The 20,446-nt window shown below is 30.4% G+C and overlaps 1 protein-coding gene across 3 annotated transcripts in view; it reads left to right on the plus strand.

Moving 5' to 3' along the window:
• The window catches only part of LOC126735153 (dynein heavy chain, cytoplasmic), an 83,205-nt gene that overhangs the window by 35,293 nt on the left and 27,466 nt on the right, over positions 1–20,446 (plus strand). The window contains exons 21-35 of one of the 3 annotated variants that reach the window (XM_050439092.1): positions 4–191; positions 255–530; positions 3,233–3,467; positions 3,539–3,672; positions 3,729–3,905; positions 3,967–4,055; positions 8,021–8,041; positions 8,130–8,365; positions 8,779–8,956; positions 9,011–9,146; positions 9,269–9,295; positions 11,447–11,672; positions 19,502–19,875; positions 19,965–20,152; positions 20,214–20,428. In XM_050439092.1, coding sequence (XP_050295049.1) covers positions 4–191; positions 255–530; positions 3,233–3,467; positions 3,539–3,672; positions 3,729–3,905; positions 3,967–4,055; positions 8,021–8,041; positions 8,130–8,365; positions 8,779–8,956; positions 9,011–9,146; positions 9,269–9,295; positions 11,447–11,672; positions 19,502–19,875; positions 19,965–20,152; positions 20,214–20,428 — 2,700 coding nt within the window. The remainder of the gene's footprint in view (positions 1–3; positions 192–254; positions 531–3,232; positions 3,468–3,538; positions 3,673–3,728; positions 3,906–3,966; positions 4,056–8,020; positions 8,042–8,129; positions 8,366–8,778; positions 8,957–9,010; positions 9,147–9,268; positions 9,296–11,446; positions 11,673–19,501; positions 19,876–19,964; positions 20,153–20,213; positions 20,429–20,446) is intronic. The other 2 variants (XM_050439093.1, XM_050439094.1) reach the window with 2 other exon arrangements.

Below are 20,446 nucleotides of genomic sequence, written 5' to 3' on the forward strand. Positions count from 1 at the left end.
CAGATTTTATTTCGACCCTCGCCAAACCGAAGTGCTCAAACAACTCACCATTCATATGGCAAACGCGAGATTTTACTACGGTTTCGAGTACTTGGGAGTCCAGGATAGGCTGGTTCAAACGCCCCTGACCGACCGTTGCTATTTAACCATGACTCAAGCCTTAGAGGCTCGTTTAGGAGGCTCTCCATTCGGTATTTCCCTAAATCCGTTTTGATTTACTTTGAAATAATTAACTAATCTAAATGATATTTTAGGCCCTGCCGGTACTGGAAAAACGGAATCGGTGAAAGCCCTAGGGAATCAATTGGGCCGTTTCGTACTCGTTTTTAACTGTGACGAAACGTTCGATTTCCAAGCGATGGGAAGAATTTTCGTCGGTCTGTGTCAAGTGGGCGCCTGGGGATGCTTTGATGAATTTAACAGGTTGGAAGAGCGTATGTTGTCCGCGGTTTCGCAACAAATTCAGACTATACAAGAAGCATTGAAGAGCCAGAGGGAAAGTATGGAGCAAAGTGGACAACAAGTAGGAAGTAAGTAATAATTGTTTTGCTTTTAGTTACTTCTGGAATATTTGAGAAGAAACGAGAGAATAACGATTCTACTTAATTTACATAATTTTTTTTTTACTTCTGGTTTAATCGGAAGTAATCGCAACTTTTTTATTTTCTATGGAACCCTGTATATTTTGACATTTAATTGACAAGTGACAGATAAAATTGATGTTAATTTAAATTATCTAGATGGCTATAGACACCGAGTTAACTAACAGTTGTTTTAGCTAAGTGTGCTGCTATTTAAAAATTGTGGACATGCGTGTATTTAATTACCATTTTTTTGTTACCAATAACCATCAACTGTTTTTTACTTGATTGTAATTTTTTTTGCAAATAACTGATATAAGTGATAAGAATGAGACTGAAACACTTTCTTTAATATAATATTTTAATATATTTCAAAATGCATTTACTTATTTTCTATTATAATACAGAACTTCGGATCTAGGATTAAAGACAGTAAAAAAAAATAGAGCGCTATTCTGACTCTCCTATCTCACATATATTTATGTACTTATCTACGTAAAAAGGATACTGCAAATATTGTATTAAATTAAGAGCAGTTTACAATAGGGTATAAATAAATCATTGAGAAAATGAGGACTGGAGGACCTTCATGATGTATTCTTATATTATTATGTTTATGTTGGAAAATAAGCTTAGTTAAGGGTTGTTTGCCACAAAGAATTGCTGCATATTTCCTTTCAAATTCAAAATCTGAAAGTTGTGACCTACCCTCTACCTCAAAATATATTCAAAAAAAAAACAATGAAGTTTTACTTTACTCTTAAATTTATATTTCTTTAACTCGCTTATTTCTATAGAAGAAAACTCCCGATGCTATAGTTTTATTAAAACATTAAAAAAAAAGTTTAATTCAGGGGCAGGAAGAGAACCAACTACCCTAGACCTTTGACGACAATTTGAAGTAAAGATCAGACAATAAGCCATAACGCTTTTTCTCTTGGATAGTTGTGAAAATCAAGTAAATGGAAATAGAACACCAAACTTAGTTTTAAGGATACTTAATTGTTTTTTTGTAAATTTGGTAAATTACTTTGAGGTTGAAAGTAAGATTTTGGCCATGAGCTCTACGGTGGACTATTCCACCTCATGTCTGAATTCGGAATTTAACTGGGGCAAACACCTCAAGAGGTCTGCTAGATTACTAGCACTACGAATATGACTGAGTTCCATAGGTGTGTGGACACGTATCTTACTAATATCATCTACACTTCTGACAAAAACACAAGCTTTATAAGCTTCAGTACTAGTATCCGAGAAGCCGTGGATTTGAATCTCAACACAGTTAGTGTCCAAACTGGGAACCTTCAATTGCTTTTGATGTCCTACTAAACACAAAAAGCAAAACAAAGAAACTAAACTCTGTGTAGAAACGATAACAACAATATAAGCAAAATCAAAATACACGTTGTTCTCACAGCAAATGTGTAAAATGTTCACCATCATCCCTACCTATTTGTACTCTAATATTGTAGCCTGCATTACATTTTCTAGCTATTGTTATGAAATTGACCTTCTGCAGCTTTTACACATCTTTCTAGGTCGTCTCTTAATTGGAGTCTTTTGAAAGATTTTTTCTTGTCTCCCAAACAAAAGAGTCTAGTGATATAAGATCCGTTGATCTTTCTGGCCATCTTATTGAACCTTTGGTGCCTAGCCAATTTTCTCCAAATCGTTCCCTTAAATAATTCGAGACCATCCTGGTGTTATGTGGCGGTGCTACATAGTACTCCAAGTTCACCGAGAAAATTCTCAATTTCATTTTGGAAAAAATTTAAATATCTTTCCTTATCCTCCAATATAATAGGGCCAATATTTTTTCTTCCAAAAGACATCCAACCACACGTAAATCAAAATGGTTCTTGAAAATTATTTTCTCTTATATTTCTGGGATTTTCTAGCTATGAAGAAAAAAGAGTATTGAAATGAAAGTTATTGATTCCACTAAAATCATCAAGAAACCAATTACAATAATTTAAAGTCCTTACATGATCGTTTTCGTATAAATGTTGGTGTATTTGATATTTGTAGGGTTTAACCACTTTCCCATGTTCTGAAGAACAAAGTGCAGTCTAGCTTTAAAGAAGGTACTCTACTACATTCAGATAAACCAACTAAGCCTAAGCTTAAACAAAAAAAGAATTACCTACACTATAACAAGTTAAAAGAAATACATGTAAAGAAAGTTATAATTTAGCAAGTATCTTTTAAAATTGGATTTAAATTTTGTTTCATTATCAACTGCTACTATTTGCGCTATTAAAGAGTAATATAGTTTTATGGCAATATACGTAAATAATCTTTGGAACATTGCTGTCCGATGTTGAGAAATTATTATCATGTGTGAAGAAAGTAAGACTTGAGAATGAATGCTTAACTTAAAAGATCAAGATCGGCATCAGCTAAGCTGTGATTCATTTTTTAAAAAGTTTTTTTATTCAAATTATTCAGGCTTCCTGAAATATTTGTAATTAAACTTCCTAACTTTTTTCATGAAATTAAATTTTTCCTTCATAATATGTTAAGGTTTATAATTTAGAATGGTTATCATTTATTACATCCATATAAATATTTGCATCTCGACCTTAGAAGGAACTCTAAGTCCAATCATTAAAAACCTTATATCTAAAACATAACCTTTTTCACTGTAAAAGGTATAAGCGTCGAACTGGTAGGAAAACAAGTTCGAGTTTCACCAGACATGGCAATATTCATAACGATGAATCCCGGATACGCGGGCAGGTCCAATTTACCCGACAACTTAAAGAAACTGTTCAGATCTTTGGCGATGACCACGCCGGACAGACAACTGATCGCTGAAGTCATGTTGTTCTCGCAAGGGTTTAGAACTGCCGAGAAGTTGGCTTGTAAAATTGTCCCATTTTTCAAGTAAGTACTTTTATAATTAAGGCGAAAATTAGTATTAATCGAAGTGATAATCATTTATTAATGGTTTTCAGGCTTTGTGATGAACAACTTTCTAACCAGTCTCACTACGATTTCGGTCTTCGGGCTTTGAAGTCCGTACTGATTTCCGCCGGTAACGTTAAGAGAGATAGAATTCAGAGAATTAAGGAGGGAATGACTCAAAGAGGTATAGACGTCATATTGGACTCTATTAGATTTTTTAAAATTGCTTTTTTACCACAGGAGAGACTAACATAGATGAAGCGAGCATAGCAGAAAACTTACCAGAACAAGAAATTCTTATCCAGTCCGTATGTGAAACTATGGTGCCCAAGTTGGTCGCCGAAGATATTCCCTTGTTGTTTAGTCTTTTAAATGATGTATTCCCCAACGTTCAATATACAAGGGCCGAGATGAAAGGTGATATAGTGTATATTTTGATGGGGAATTAAATTATTTTATGGGAAATTTAATATTTTAGGTCTTAAAGATGAAATTCGTAAGGTATGCCGCGAGGAATACTTGGTATGTGGGGAGGGAGACGAGCAAGGTGCCGCCTGGATGGAAAAGGTAAATAAAAAACTTCTAAGTGAAATCTTTATTGGTCACTATTTAAATTAACAAAAAATATATTTTTTAAAATATTCTCTAATGTAATAATAAAATTAATAAAAATAAGACGTTTGTTGGTCACTTAAAGAAAAAGATAGACATTACATAAAGTATGTAGTTAATCAAAATATTTTAAATATCTAAATGACTTTATAATATAAATACTATTGACATATACAAAATATTATATGTGTATCTTAATAATAAAACATTAATAAAAGCTAGTGAATATAAATATATATGTAGGTTTAGTGCTTACAAATCAGTTATTTTGGGATATGCATATTAATATTAACACACCATATTAAAAAAATGCTCCTATGGCATAAGAAGAAGTACAGACATGTTGAATATAAAGTCAAGATCACTGCTTTATAATAGTTTTATTCTACCATACTGAAGATATCTAATTCCCTATTGGGAAAATGCTCCTAATTATTTAATCCACAAAATTCAAAAAGCACTGCATAAAGCTATAAAAACTATATTTTAATACGGGGATCTCCCACGTACAGAAGAAGCCTATAGAAGAACATCAATAATTGAAATTGGACAACTAAGAACATTGGAACAAATTAAATTTGTCTATAATAATTACAGAATTAACTAATAAAACCAATTTAAAATTCAAATAATGGGAAGCCGTCATAATGGATTAAGAAGGTCAAATCTTTCAATAAATAATTATCCAAGAACCAAAAGCACCGAACTCTCCTTTTAATCAGTCCTTTAAGTTCCACAGTGTGTTACACGTGTAAAATCTATTAAAAAAACTATGCCATACCTTAAATACTCTTTGTTTTTTGTACGTACCAAATGAAAATAATTCAGGCTACAGGTTTTTCTTATTATAAAAATTTATTATTGTTGAATAAATACTTATATTCCATAGATTGTTTTTCATAATTAAATTTAAATTTAGGTTCTAGTACTAACGTAAATACTGTTTTTGGATCATAATCGGATAGACATGCATGCTTAAACTTTTATCAAACTGCCTAAATTACGTCAACACCGACCCAGGTTTTCAGTTCTCTAGATGCTTCATAAAATATAGGGAGTGGGATGTATAGTTCCATTGCAATAAGTAATGTGATGAGGTTGAAGTATTTGACTGTTTAAAAGAAATAAAACCTAAAGGAATAGTAGGTTCAGATAAAATTGTGTCATTTTCTCTTCATGATTATGGATGTGTATTGGCAATGCCACTTTTTAATAAATGTGTGCAAAACTTACAATTTCCCGATATTTGGAAAAATTCAAAATGATTCTTGTATTTAAGAAAGGGGATAAACAGAACATAGAAAACTATCGTCCTGTGTATATTTAACAATTTTTCTAAATGTTTTAAGATATACGCGCATTTATCAGATCCAAACTTGAATGCGCATCTGTAATATGGTTTCCTTTTACTACCAAATTCAGATTAATAATTTGAAAAGCGTCGATTTTTAAAATACCCAAGTTTTAAAACTGATGGTGAATATCCAGATATCGGTTTTCCTCATCAAATTTTGCTAGAAAAACATACATTTTATTCCCTGGAACATCAAATCTATCTTCAAATTTATCTTTACTAAGAATTAGTAGTGGCTATAATCAATATTAAAGGAACTTAAATGTATTTAATTAAATTATTGCAAATCATTATTTATATATCATGATGTATCTTTAAGTTTTTATAAACCCATTTGTTAATTGGTTTTGTACTGTAATTTGGTGGGTTTAGACAGATGAAACAAATAACACAAAACAGTAATATAAAATCATAAATCAGTGAATTTATATTTAAAAAAAAACTTTATGCTGCTTATGTATGCTAAATCGAACAAAGTATCCCATATGCCTGTTATAGAATGCTCAAAGCATTATTATGCTTTGAACAAAGCATAACATGGAATTTGCTTAGTTGCACTATTTCTTGTTTTTCTGGAAGCAACTCCTTTGCAAAACTCTTTAGTTTCATGGACTTATCCATCTTGAATTCTGGATAATCTTTACTTTCCTTACAAATCGTACCACAACCATAAATTTCGTCACCATAAGTCGCGCTGGAGCCCTTTAGAGTTAATGAGACAAGAGCTAAAGATGAGGCTGAATATAGATCTAAAGACGAGGAATACCTTGTGGTGTTTTCCAACTATCGTTCCAGTCAGATCTTTTACGACGCGGTGATATTTCTCTTTATGTGAATGAATGTAGTTATAAATGCTTATGTCTAATATTTAAATTGTGTACATCAGCAGGAAACTTCTAACTCACTTTCTTAAGTAAATTTCGTCATTTAGTTGCACCAATTTTTAATTTATGGTTCATTAAAAGTCCAAGATCTCTCTAATCCTCCAAGAATCCAATCTTTTTGAAGAGATTTTAAAAGCTACGGTATCCATTTGCATCTTAAATATTAATCATATTGATAAGTTGCAAAAAATAGCAATAAATGGTAAGTTGCTAAAAATAGCTATTGATTTACTTGGATTGGTTTTTAAAAGTACAACCTGGGTTTCAACAAATTATTAATTATCTGTATTGTAATATGTGCAAAGAAAAGTACAAGAAAATTCACGAATTTAAAAGAATTATGAACTCAAAACTTTAATAGAAAGTCGAAAAACTCATCCATTATCCCAAAGATGCTGGTCATACACTTTTATAAAAGATAAAAAACACGAAATCTACAGCATCACAAATACATTTAATAAAATAACGAAGGTTACATGTTTCGCTCGACTAGAGCATCATAGAGCAAAAAAGAATTCCTTAGACTGTTAGTTGTTTAATGGCAACTAGCAGTCAGTAACTTTTTCCCTCTTAAACCTATATATAAAATGTATTTTCAGTATGTGAACAAGTATAAATTATCATTTAATTTTATCAGACAACAAACAAACAATATCAAAACTTTTAGGTCGTTTACTTATTTTGGACCAATTTCGTCACAAATATCCCGCTTTTTTTCTCCCTTTGGCATAACCCCAGCTTTTAAAACCAATAATACCTTAAAAAGACATCTGATTAAAACTAAAGATAAACTACCCCCGCTATCTTCTCCAGGAGTTTATGAGATTAGGTGTAAAGAGTGCCCTGCAGTGTACGTCGGCCAGTCTGGTAGGAAGATTTCTACTAGGATTAGTGAACACAAGGCCCAATACAATAAATTTAAAAATACCGAAATCACAGTGACCAGATCAGCTTTTGCTAATCACCTTCTCGACTCCAAACATGATTTTCCTGACAGCCAAAATATAAAAATACTGCATCAATGCAACAAAAGTAAAAAACTAGACTTGTTGGAGACAATGGAGATTAGTAAAGCTTTCAAAAGCCCAGATCTGTCCTGTGTTAATGAAAGGTTTGATTTTGATGGCCACCTAGTTTTTAATAACCTCAAGTAGTTCTAGACTCTTAAATGATGGTTGGATTTCTAAAATGTATAAAGTAATTTGATTGTTTAGTTGAGTTCTTTGTACATAGATAGTGCCACCTTATTGTAATCTTTGTTTACTTAAATATTAGGTGTTTTGTGTATGTTATGGTAAGTTTTTGTTGAATTCTCCTTTTTTCGGGTTACATAATTTTAATTATTGTTTAGGTCTGATGATGCTCTAGTCGAGCGAAACATGTAACCTTCGTTATTTTATTAAATGTATTTGTGATGCTGTAGATTTCGTGTTTTTTACCTTTTATAAAAGTTTAATGGAAAGATTTGTCCTTCAGAACTTTGTTTGAAGAATATACCCAGAAGCTAGGGTGTAATCTACGCCTATTTTCTCCTTATTATCAATAATTGTGCTTCTAAGATTCGAACTTTATTTTTTACTTATTTAAATAGTGACTTAATAGCAACTAAACTCCTTGATTTGTTCACAATATCAATAACTAGCGCAAATTCACATATCACAATTTATTTCATGCTGCTTTAGAGAGACACCTGGCTGGCAAAGGTACACTGTTTTATTACAGTTCTGCTTATTACTTTCTTATAGTGTAAATTGGAAAAATAAATAAATTTTAAATTAAAATTTCGTTTAGGTTCTTCAACTGTACCAAATCTGCAACCTGAACCACGGCTTAATGATGGTAGGCCCAAGCGGTTCCGGTAAAAGTACCGCTTGGCGGGTACTTCTTAAAGCCCTCGAAAGGTTCGAAGGGGTGGAAGGGGTGGCTCACGTGATCGACCCCAAAGCTATAAGTAAGGAGGCTTTGTATGGTGTGTTGGATCCGAACACCAGGGAATGGACCGATGGTTTATTTACGCATATTTTAAGGTACGTAAATGTTAATGCATTTTTTTGATTATTCCTAGTAAAAAAGTGACTAAGAATTTGATGCAGCACAGATTATGTAATGTCCAAAATGTTTCATAGGATTCTTTAAAATATGCTTTATTTTAAAGTATTGACTGGCTTCAGTTATTTCATAATAAGTTATGATGGGTTTATTATGCATATAAATTTAGCTAATGATACATGAAATTTATTTAATATGATTTTAAAATAACCGAATTTCTTGAGAATCAACTAATTACATTTATAATTTATGGTTAAGAAGTCTTAAATCAAAGAACAAATTAAAGTATCATTTCCAGTCCTAAAAATCAATCCATCAGAGGTCCTAAAGGTGCTCTTGAACATTTAATTTTAAACAAATCGGGTTTTATCTAAAAATGTATTATTTTCAGAAAAATCATCGATAACGTCCGAGGCGAAATCAATAAACGCCAATGGATCATTTTCGACGGCGACGTGGATCCGGAATGGGTAGAAAACTTAAATTCCGTCCTGGACGACAATAAACTCCTCACTTTACCCAACGGTGAGCGTCTGTCCTTACCTCCCAACGTCAGAGTTATGTTTGAGGTAAATAATTATTGAAAAATAAATAAATAGTTAGCTAATTAACACAACTTAAAGGTACAAGATTTAAAATATGCCACTTTGGCCACCGTATCTCGTTGCGGCATGGTGTGGTTCTCCGAGGACGTCCTCTCGACAGAAATGATTTTTGAAAATTACATGTTACGTCTCAGGAATATCCCACTGGAAGAAGGTAACTTTTAACTAAAGATAACTTAACTAAGGGTTTTATTTTAACATTGCATCAGTGATTTTTTTTTATAAATTACAGTTTTTTTTGGCTTGTTTTTTCAAATTACCGAAATCTTGTTCCAGGTCCACAAGACTTTCTAGTAGTAGCAGGTAGTGATGGCGGCTTACTATTAAAGCTCTTGTTTCAGAATTATGTTTTCAGTGCGGAATTTTTATTAATGCTCTATCGGATTAAGAGAAATTTTAAACATATCTTTGAGACAGAGCCACATGTTAACTAACATTTAAACGTGCATATCTAAGCCTGCTGATTGTAACATTGCCTGCCTCTAACAATATAATATCATGTAATAGACACAACTAAATTTGTACGGTATCACTCTACATTTAGAGGTAAAATGTTTAAAAATAAAAAACTTGTTATGCATACTTTTTGCAATTATTTTCAATTTCTTGGTCTGGGTTATACAAATTCCATTTTGGGAATATTTTTATGAGCTGCATTTAAGGCCAATTTTAGATTTATATAAGGTAATACACCACATCATATCAAGCGTCTTAAAACGAAAGAAACTCAAGTTTTAATTCTATTCAAGGCTTTTGGGATCAGGTTAATAGGAAGGATAAGAGCTTGTTAGGATAAATATCCCACAGTTTATTCAAACCGTATTGGAAGAATTGACAAACTTACCTTAAATAATTATAAGCTACAGACGTTTTAATTTATTAATACTTGAAATTACTACAAAATTTTTGAGTGATTCCATATCCAAGTTTAGTTATGTGTATGTATTATCCTGAAATAAAATTTGACTAATTTTAATTTTAATCATATGAAATTGTAAATATTTCACTGCCTTGTACATATGGCATGTTAAGCTCTATTTTTATCTTAAAAAACATATTTTATATTTATTTTTATCAAATAAATCTAAAATTTTATTAGAGATAAACGTACTGAACTAAAATGAATAACAAAAGGAGAGAGAATATATTTGAATTGTTTTTAAAGCTTTAGTTGACCGTAAAGAGAAGAGGAGAAAATAAAAAAAGCTCTATTTTAAAAACATATGGGACATCAAAAGAACGCACAATTATTCAAAAATAAAATACTAAATATAAATTATTTACTTTTTGAGTTGATCGACGTCTCGTTTCTTTTTATCCCCTCTTTAGCGCTTTAGAGAGAAGTGAATTGATACCCAAATTAATACATATTGTGGTAAAATTAAAAGCTAATTCAAAACATGCAAAGAAAAAAATTAGTAAGTCTAAATACAAACACCAACAGGAATACAGATAAAAAAAAATAAAAATTGCACTTAAGGTACTTAAAGTGTGTGTGTTTTATTTTTGTTCAAACTATACTTAGCACTAAATCACACTCACAGAATTTTTAAGACCTCTGTGTACATAGTTTACGTACTGAAGATGGTTTAAATAAACCGAACTATTATTCTCATGACTACTGTCAAAGTTGCTAACAGAAACGAAGGATAATAGCGACCAAATCGAATGAAATAAAATAATTAAAAGGAAAGAGTAACCAAATCATATTGATTTTAGGTTGTTTCATTGCTTTATATATGAGGAATAGTTACATTTTATTTTATCTCTTGAAATTTTTTTTTGCTTTAAATCTTAAAGGCTAGACTAAAAAAAGATTCCTTCATACTATAAATTTTAGTGTTAGTCACAGAAACTAAATAGATCCGCTGCAGACATTAAAATTCCTTTAATTATATGTTAATTGTTGAAAAACTCACTTTAAGTTCAATATTTATGCCTATGGCAGTACATTGATTAATAAAAAAGAAAATTCATCATGTCTCTGAGTTCTATAATAACTCTGGATGACTAAAACTTGTGCTAAGTTTGTGATACCAAAGCTTAAAACTTCTCTCTATGATAGGTCATTTACTTATGATGCAGCAAAATATTTCATGTTTTTCTGTGAGATAGGTAATTAAAGCAATATTTATTTAAGGCATTTATATTATATTTTTTCTCTTCTTTTTGCATACTTTTTTTTCTTCTCATTCTACATATTCTTTCTTATTATATATTATCGCAGTCTCCACTATTAATGGGTGTATTTTACTTAAATTGACTATAAACTTTTGCACTGCAACACATCGCAAACACCCCATATAAGAAATTAAACTCACACATTTTAAACGTGATATAAACTTAGATAGTAAGTGAACAAAGATTAAAACTATGTGTATAACAATGCAAAACACACCCTTTAATAATTGTTAAAACAAATAGATCATATGCTCAAGTCAATCGATGTTCTAGGTGAAGAAGACAGCTTCAGCAAAAAACAACCGGAAAACAAAGAAGACACCGTCTCGCCAACGTTACAAGTACAACAAGACGTTGCTAGCTTATTACAACCACATCTGCAACCGGATGGTTTAGTGATACGGTGTTTGGAACATGCGATGGAACAAGAGCATATTATGGACTTTACGAGACTAAGGGCGTTAAGTTCGTTATTTTCTATGTTGAATCAAAGTGTACGGTAAGTGTCGATAAATATTTCTGTTGATATTTTTTTTTTGGGTAAAACTTAAAATAAACTTACATTTTTTACGGATAACACTTTTGACTAAGACAATTTATATAAAAACATTATCTTCAAAAATCATTGTAGCATCGTGTCTTAGGTGAAAGTTGTTTTGCATGTCGAATACCGTTATTTCAAAATGGGTTAATACAGTTGTGGCCAACTAATTAGAATAATCGGAATAATAATTGTTTATTTTGTGACGTGGTTCTTATAAATTAGCTGCTTAAAAATTTTGTGTAAAAGTCGTAGCATAAAACGAATTTTTAATAAAATTACAATTATATATTCTATAAGTTATTACAATTCAGGAAATTACATTACAGAAAATTACAATTCTATAAGTTTATAACACGAGACCACAAATTCCCTTTCTACCAATATAAAACAACCAGTTAATTTATAAAATTCCTTGTATTGCTTGTGAAATACGTTGTTTGTGACGTTAATACGATTGTCAGTGCGGTCACTATTTTAAAAATCACCATAATTTCATGTAAAAAAAATTGGTACTTAACTGCCTGGAATTCAAATTCAATCAAGAATTTATAATGCTGGATCAATAAAATATAAATAAATAGAACTGCCTGAAATAATAAAATAATAATAAATGTATGGCTCTGCCTAGAATTACGAATAAATCAAAAATTTTTAGTACAAGATGCTCGATTAATAAAAAAAGGCTAGGCTAGGTTAGGCTATGGCTTTAAGTTTTTTTAGTTAAGTTATGGCTTTACATCCCAACTGTCTAGAATTATAGATTAATCGATAATTTATATCTTAATTGACCGGATTAATAAACACTATGACACGACTAGCTGCAATTAAGAATAATTTATTGCTCAAATGGCTAAATCAATTAAAAAAAATTAGTGCTCAACTGCCTCGAATTATTAAGTAATCAATAATTTATAGCTGAACTGGCTGGATTAATAAATCAATAACAATAAATTAAATATAATTCGAGTGGCTGGATAAATAAAACTATAATAACTGGTCTTTAATTGCCTGGGATAATAAAATATTAAATTTATAATATTAACCAACTGCATAGAGTAAATGGAAAAATCTATGACTGACTAGAATTATCAATAATCTTTAGTCAAGTAACTGGAATAATAAAATAATAAAGTTATGCCTCTACTACCCAACTGCCTGTAATTAGAAAGGAATGAATAATTTAGAGTTTAATTTACCAGATTAATAAATCGATAATAACACTATGGTACTACTACCTGGAATTATGAATAATTTATTGCTCAAATGAATGAACTAATAAAAAAAATATAAAATTAGATTCAATTTTAAAATTATATTAATTATATTATATTAATTATATTTTTTTGTATTATTGTTTTCTTGCCTAGAATGAAAAAAAAATAGGGCTCAACTGCTTCGAATTATGAATAATTTATAGCTGAACTGCCCGGAATAAAAAAAATAATAAATTTATGTCTCTACTACCCAATTAAGTAAAATATGGCTCAACTACCTGAAATTACGATGTAATCAAGAATTTTTAACTTAAATGATGTACTGAATACCCGAAAAAAATATTTTCTTTTATTTTTAATTAGGAAATATCCAAAAAAATATATTTTAGGTTTTTTAATTAATTTTTAGTTTTTGTTTACTGGAGACTGTCTAAACTGTTAACTACAAACAATATAGGAACAATTTTAGGTGTAAAAACTGCATAATTAAAGGTAATTATAAGATAATAATAATAATAAGAATTTATTATTCAAATGGCTTAATCCATAAAAAAAATTAATTCTCAGCTGCATCGAATTATAAATTAATCAATATACTTATAGCTGAACTGATATTTTATAATTTATATTAATTTACGTAGCTGGATCAATCAAACAATAATAATTGCCTTTTAACTGCCTAAAATAATTAATAACTAAATTTATTGTTCTATTATCCTTCTGCATCCGATTTTTAGGAATCTTCAAGTTCAAGTAGCCGGAATGATAAAATAATGAAGTTATGGCTTCACTTTTTAACTGCCTGGAATTACAGAATAATCTTTAGCTCAATTGGCGGGATTAATAAGTCAATAATAACACTATGGTACAACTGCCTGGAAATACGAAAAATTGAAGGCTAAATCAGTAAAACAATAATAAAATTATATTCAACTGCTGGATCAATAAAACAATAACAAGCCTACCCAACCCAACTGCCTGGAATAATAAACTAAATTTATGGCTCTACTACCCAACTAAGTGAATTCAGTTTCAATTTTATTATTGCTTGAATGCCTGGAATCAATAAAAAAAATTTAATGCTCAACCACCTCGAAGTAATGAATAATTTATAGCTGAACTGCCTGGAATAAAAAAAAAATGAATTTATGGCTCTACTACCCATCTAAATTAAATTAATGTATCGAATCTATCAGTCAACTACTTGAAATTCCGATGTAATCAAGAATTTTGAAATATACGTAAGATACATAGGAAAAAGTGCAAGAAGGCAAGAAAAGAAAGAAAGAGCTGCATAGATCTTATTATATGGACTAAAACTGCAGGCTGTTAACTCGAGGCAGCAGATACAACAATTATTGCAATTATAGTTATAATACCTATTGTGAATCTATCAATAAAGCTTTTTTACATCTGTTCTGAACTTTTTCAAGTTTTTGTGGAAGGAAATTATCCCCCTGATAAGCCCTGATTGTTGTATAAATAAAAGACTTTTTAAACATGGGAGTTCTAAATCTAGTTTTTCAGGACAGCGAATAGTACGATAATGTGTATGAAGGTGTTCTCTGAATACAATAGGATGGAATTTAAAAATAGTACAGTTAACCTGATTAACTGTCCAAATTGGAATATGGAAAACTGGAAATCAAAAATATTATGATTTCTTATTGAACGTGTTTGTTTCTAATTCCATTTTAAGATCCTATAAATAATATATTAATGAAAATAGGCCATTATAACTAAATTGTAAAAAATTAACATGTCTTGGTCGAGTATAAAAAAAATTGAATTTATTTTTAATTTCCTGGTTCTAGTTGGCGACCCTGTAAATCGTGGAAAAATAGATCTTTGTGGGCTTTTATCGTACTAATTGGTTTATTTATGTGATTACGATAGTGTAAATGCAGTGTTTTGTGTGTAGTTGTGCCCCGGTAATTTACCCTATAAAGTGGTGCAAAAAAACGTAGAAGATGGGAAACACTAACTGGGAAATTTAATTTAAAAAATAACAAAGTTTATAGTTTAACTTTCCTATACAGTTTTAAATTAAATTCACGAAGGTAGAGTATAAAATCTATGAAATATTTAATTGTTTAATTTTTATTTAATAAATAATAATTGTTACAACTAAGATGGATATATTTTAGATCAAAAATTAAAAGTGCAAAAGCATCGACAAGCAAAAAGGAACAAATTACAGAAATTGATCAGAAAGTAACAGCAAATGATGGAGAATATTTAGAAGCAACCAAAGATGTTGCATTAGGCGTAATTAACAATAAAACTCCTAATGAAATCTTACTTGGTAAGTATCATTCGTTTGTAAGGCAAGGAGATAAAAGATATGTTTTTCAGAAGAATCTTTACATCTTCCTATAACTGATATGAATAAAGACAACAACTCTAAAATTCCTGAATGTTTAAAACATGAAGACAGAAAATTTGGTGAGTATACGAAGTTAATACAGGCAACTAGTATTAATGACAAAGAATCATTTCTTTACAGTTGCCAAAGAAGAACTACATAGAAAAAATCCTACGAAATGTAACTGTCCATTGAAAGAGAAACAAGAGCAGTGTAGGGCAGTCAAATTAGAAGAAATTAAGTTACAAACATACAAACTGAAATTGGAAGGAAGAAGATTAAGTTTAGAGGAGAAACGATTCGAAATTGAAGCCAAAGAGAGAGAACAGAAATTATTAATTGAAATGGAAAAATCTAAGCTCGAGTTGGACGAGAGAAAAAATTACCTTAAAGTTTTAGTGGCACAACAAACTAATATTAATAAGTTTTTTAAATAAATGTTTACGTTCGTTTAAATGTTTTATATGTATGTTAGTTGCGCGATTTACTTATGGACTTTTTTTTGTATGTATTTGGTTATTAATGTATAAAATGTGACCATTTTTGAATGTTTTGTGAAGTTTTTTATTAGATTTATAAAAACGATTTTTTTCAAGCTTTTTAAAGGTGTGGTATGCTATGTAAGTTATAAAACTAAAATTTACCAATTAATAATCACACTAGTAATGTACACAAAATGGTTCACATTAAGAAATGTTCAAATTGAAAACATAACAATAGGGATGAAGAATCTTACAATTATATCTTAAAGTGCTAAAATGAAATATTTATGTATTAGGTAAGTTTCTCATTTATTTGTTTAGATATTTTATATTTTTGTGAGTAATAAAGACATTTTGGACGATTAATTTTTAAATATTTAGAATGAATACGCAAATAAGAAATTCTAAAAAAATTATTACCTTTTTGTCTTTTGTTGTGCTGTATAGCTTTTGAGAGTTTTCTTGGTAGACACCACTTTTTAGGCATTCCACTCATTGCAGAACTAAATTGCACATAAATCTTTTCAAAATTATTATTATTGCTGGTGTAATTAAAATGAGAAAAAATATGATATTTTAACTACAAATTTAGCAAAACTGCTTGACAGTAGTATTTTCTTTATTTTTGATAAAAATAGTTTATTTTTGGATTTTAGGGCTTCAAATGAATGAGACCTTTCTTCTTTTAATGCACATTCACTAGTTTTTTTATTCCTATCAAGGACTATATGTTTGTTTTTATTGACTATTCTGATTGGTGTTTTTTTTTGTATGTTCCAGCAGTCTCCTTCATTTTTTTGCGTAGGTTAAGATTGTCGTGTTGGTTTTGAAGGTGTTCTATTTCAATACATTTTCGTTTAAGCCATTCGCTGTTTGCCGTTCTTATCTTTGATTTTATCAGTGTTCCTGTATGTGCTTCCGTTTGCTACGTTCTTGTATTTCTGGCTTTCATTTATCAACAGCAAGATCTCATCTGTCATCCATATTTCCTTTTTGCTTCTTGTTTTATATTCTATAATCTGGTCTGCATAGCAAGGTAGGATACACCTAGGAAAACGAAATCCCATATGTGTCACACTACAGTTTAGTACTTAGACAGATGTAAAAGAAAATTGTCTTATATATCTATCTATATAAATATAACATTCATGTATAAGCAGTAACTTATTAACAAAAATCACTTATATGATACTTATATATATAAAAAAAAAGAGAGCTGCAAATCTACAACAGTGACACTAATATTCACATTTTTGCATTAAAAACTTTTTAATCTTAATTAAAAACATTTTATGTTTTTTGATGTTTCTAATTAAAGTTGGAAGCATATTCATTACTTTTGGTGTTAGATAAGTTGCAAATATTTGACTCGCTGTGTTGTATGTTGAAGTGGCACATTAGATTTCTTCTTTGTTTTGTGTTTTAAGCATGATTTGAAACTGTTTTAAGCTAAGGATTTTTATAGTAAAACATGACGGTAGCATAAAAATAAAGTAGATGTACATTTAAAATTGAGTTGTCACAATGTTCAGTGGAAAAAATCTATCTTTCCTAAATATGATTCTCAATATGTAATTTTGCATTATGTAGGTTACTTTATCTACCTCCTTTATATCAAATACGCTACCATTACTATTTTTAATACTCAATATTTTGATCTAGCCATTTTTTGCTAGTCCTCTCTCTGATTTCTCTTTCGCAGCTTTCCATGTGTTTCCACTAAACAGTTTTAATGTTGGGAGTGTATATCTTCTTAAATAAAAATTAAGGAACAATCAATTATTTCTTGCCAACGTTTCGAATTTTCATTCGTTCATGTTCAGGCTACAACAGCATGGCTTAAGTACAATTTAAGTTTGATGTAATGCATAAAGAACAAGAAATATGCAAATGCAATAAAAAAATGCAATCGCAATATTAGAAATTACCGAAAAAAGAGAGAAAGAAAATAAAATTGAAATTTGTCCTTCACACAACAGGCATACTGTGTCAGCTTCATATGGAATTATTTCTCATCTATTTCGGTAATTCTTAGTAGCGAATTTATATAGGGTATAAATAACAATGGGCTAAGACTTGTGAACCTACCATTTTAATAAAAAAATGTGTCACTAAATATATTGTTCATCTTTAGTATTTGCTTTCTTTCCATAAAGTACTTTTTAAATATTTCATAGGCAAGACTCGGCTAGGTCATTTGTGTATGAGTTAGGCAGAAACCCAAATTGTTTATAACTCAAATTATTGTAGAGGTTTAAATGATCATAAAGCCTTACTTTTAAAAACTTCAAAATTTTTTGAAAAACTTGTAGTTAAACATCTAGGCCTATAATTCTGAATAAAGCCTTGATTTCTTTGCTTTATTAAAGCTTTTATTTTTGTTTAAATATTGGACTTGATGGTATGAGAAGAGATTAATGGATTTTTTTGATAAATGTAGAGGAGATCCCATCTATACTTGGCGAACTTTTATTTTTTAAACTGGCAATATCTTGGATTTCATTTTTCCCAACGGGTCTGAGGAGTGTGTGTTTACTATGTTCGATAATAATGGTATTAAATCTTCTTCAATGCTTGATGACATCGTTTTTTAAAATTGATTCTAAATATAATGATTTTTACTTTTTACAGAATTTATAAAGAATGTATCTACGAATATTATGCTAAAAAAACGTATTGCAGTTTTATTGATTTTGAAGTTTTAAGTCAAAGAGGGCCACTTTAAAGATTAAACAGTGTTTATGGACTCTAATACACAAAAATCTCATATTTTAAAAGTTTTTGCTTGAACTTTTAACTTAAAAATTGTAGATTATATAATTTTTAATTTCTTTTATGTGATAAGAATAATCCTTATAATTCTTTAAATCTTATTTCAAATGACAAGCTTGGTTAATTTTTTTGTTGAAAATAAGTAAAAAAATAATTATTTCAATTCAACGACCAATTTAAATATTTTGGTCGACGTTTCGATCTCTATCAGATCATCCTGATAACTCTAAAAGAGACACGAAAACCAAAATAAAGTCATACATTCGGCATAGTTACAAATGTTAAATTTTCGCACAGAGTAAAAGTAATAATTAAGGCTATGAATAGTTTGCACATATACTTACATATATCGTAGGTTGTCTTCGTTAATAATAATAATAATTGTAATACCATAATACGTATGAAGATTTATAGGATTTTCTTAGTTTAGAGTTTTTTACTTTTTAACCATCTACCTTGGGAGATGAATTGGGATAATATTGCTTTGAGACAATCGTCTTTTAAGCAGATAATATGTTCTTAGATTTTTTATGTCGGTAATTAAGTTGAAATAAGCATTACTTAGATTGTCAACGTCTTGCTTTTTAATTTATATTACTTAGTTGTGTTTTAGTTTCAATCATTTCATTTACGAGTCTCTTTTTATAATTTTGCTGTTTGCTATTACTTATTACTTTCACTGTGTGCGAAAATTTGACATTTTTTAACCCGAATGTATGATTTTATTTTTATTTTTGTGTATCTTCTAGAGTCTTAAGGCTTATCTCATAGAGATCCGAACGTCGACTAAAATATATAAATTAATCGTCTGAAGTAGTTTTTGACCAATTTCAACGAAAAAATGTAACCAAGCTTACAAACTGAGGTCACGAAAAATAATTCGCTTTAAGTGACAAATTACCTTAAACAACTAACATGGATTATTTCTATTATTTTTAAACATTTTTTCAGGAACGTACTGGCCTACAACCACGCCCACATAGACTTTGCCTTACCTTACGAAACTCTGGAACGTTACATCCCGAAATGCCTGGTCTACGCGATTTTATGGAGTTTCGCCGGCGATGCCAAACTAAGGGTACGCAAAGAACTCGGCGATTTCTTAAGATCCATTACGACCATTATACTTCCGCCGGACAATAACACCCCGATTATTGATTACGAGGTGACTCTAGAAGGAGAATGGGCTCCTTGGTCCAATAAAGTGCCCCAAATCGAAGTGGAGACCCATAAAGTGGCGTCACCGGACATCGTGGTTCCTACTTTGGACACTGTGAGGCACGAGTCGCTCTTGTACACTTGGTTGGCCGAGCATAAACCTTTGGGTAAGAAATTGTCTATTTTTTGAATACGTAGTTACTTTACTTTAATTCGCATATTTTCTCGGCAGTTAATATCTTTGCATTATTTTTAGTTCTGTGTGGTCCACCGGGTTCTGGTAAAACCATGACCCTATTTTCGGCCCTAAGGGCTTTGCCTGACATGGAAGTCGTCGGACTTAATTTCTCTTCGGCCACAACACCGGAACTGTTACTGAAAACTTTCGATCATTACTGTGAATATAGAAAAACTCCTAACGGGGTAGTTTTGGCTCCTGTTCAGGTACTAACTATTACACCACCTTGTAGTTTTTTTACTAATTATTTCCACAACTATTTTTTAGTTGGGTAAATGGTTAGTTCTGTTCTGCGACGAGATTAACTTGCCCGACATGGACAACTATGGCACTCAGCGGGTTATAATGTTCCTGCGTCAAATTGTTGAGCAAAAAGGATTTTACAGAGCCTCAGATCAAACGTGGGTTTCTTTGGAAAGGATTCAATTTGTTGGAGCTTGTAATCCACCTACTGATCCCGGCCGAAAACCATTATCTCATAGGTAAGTACTACTTTTACG

Source organism: Anthonomus grandis, chromosome 4, assembly GCF_022605725.1.
Source record: "Anthonomus grandis grandis chromosome 4, icAntGran1.3, whole genome shotgun sequence".
Classification (NCBI taxonomy): Eukaryota; Metazoa; Arthropoda; class Insecta; order Coleoptera; family Curculionidae; genus Anthonomus; species Anthonomus grandis.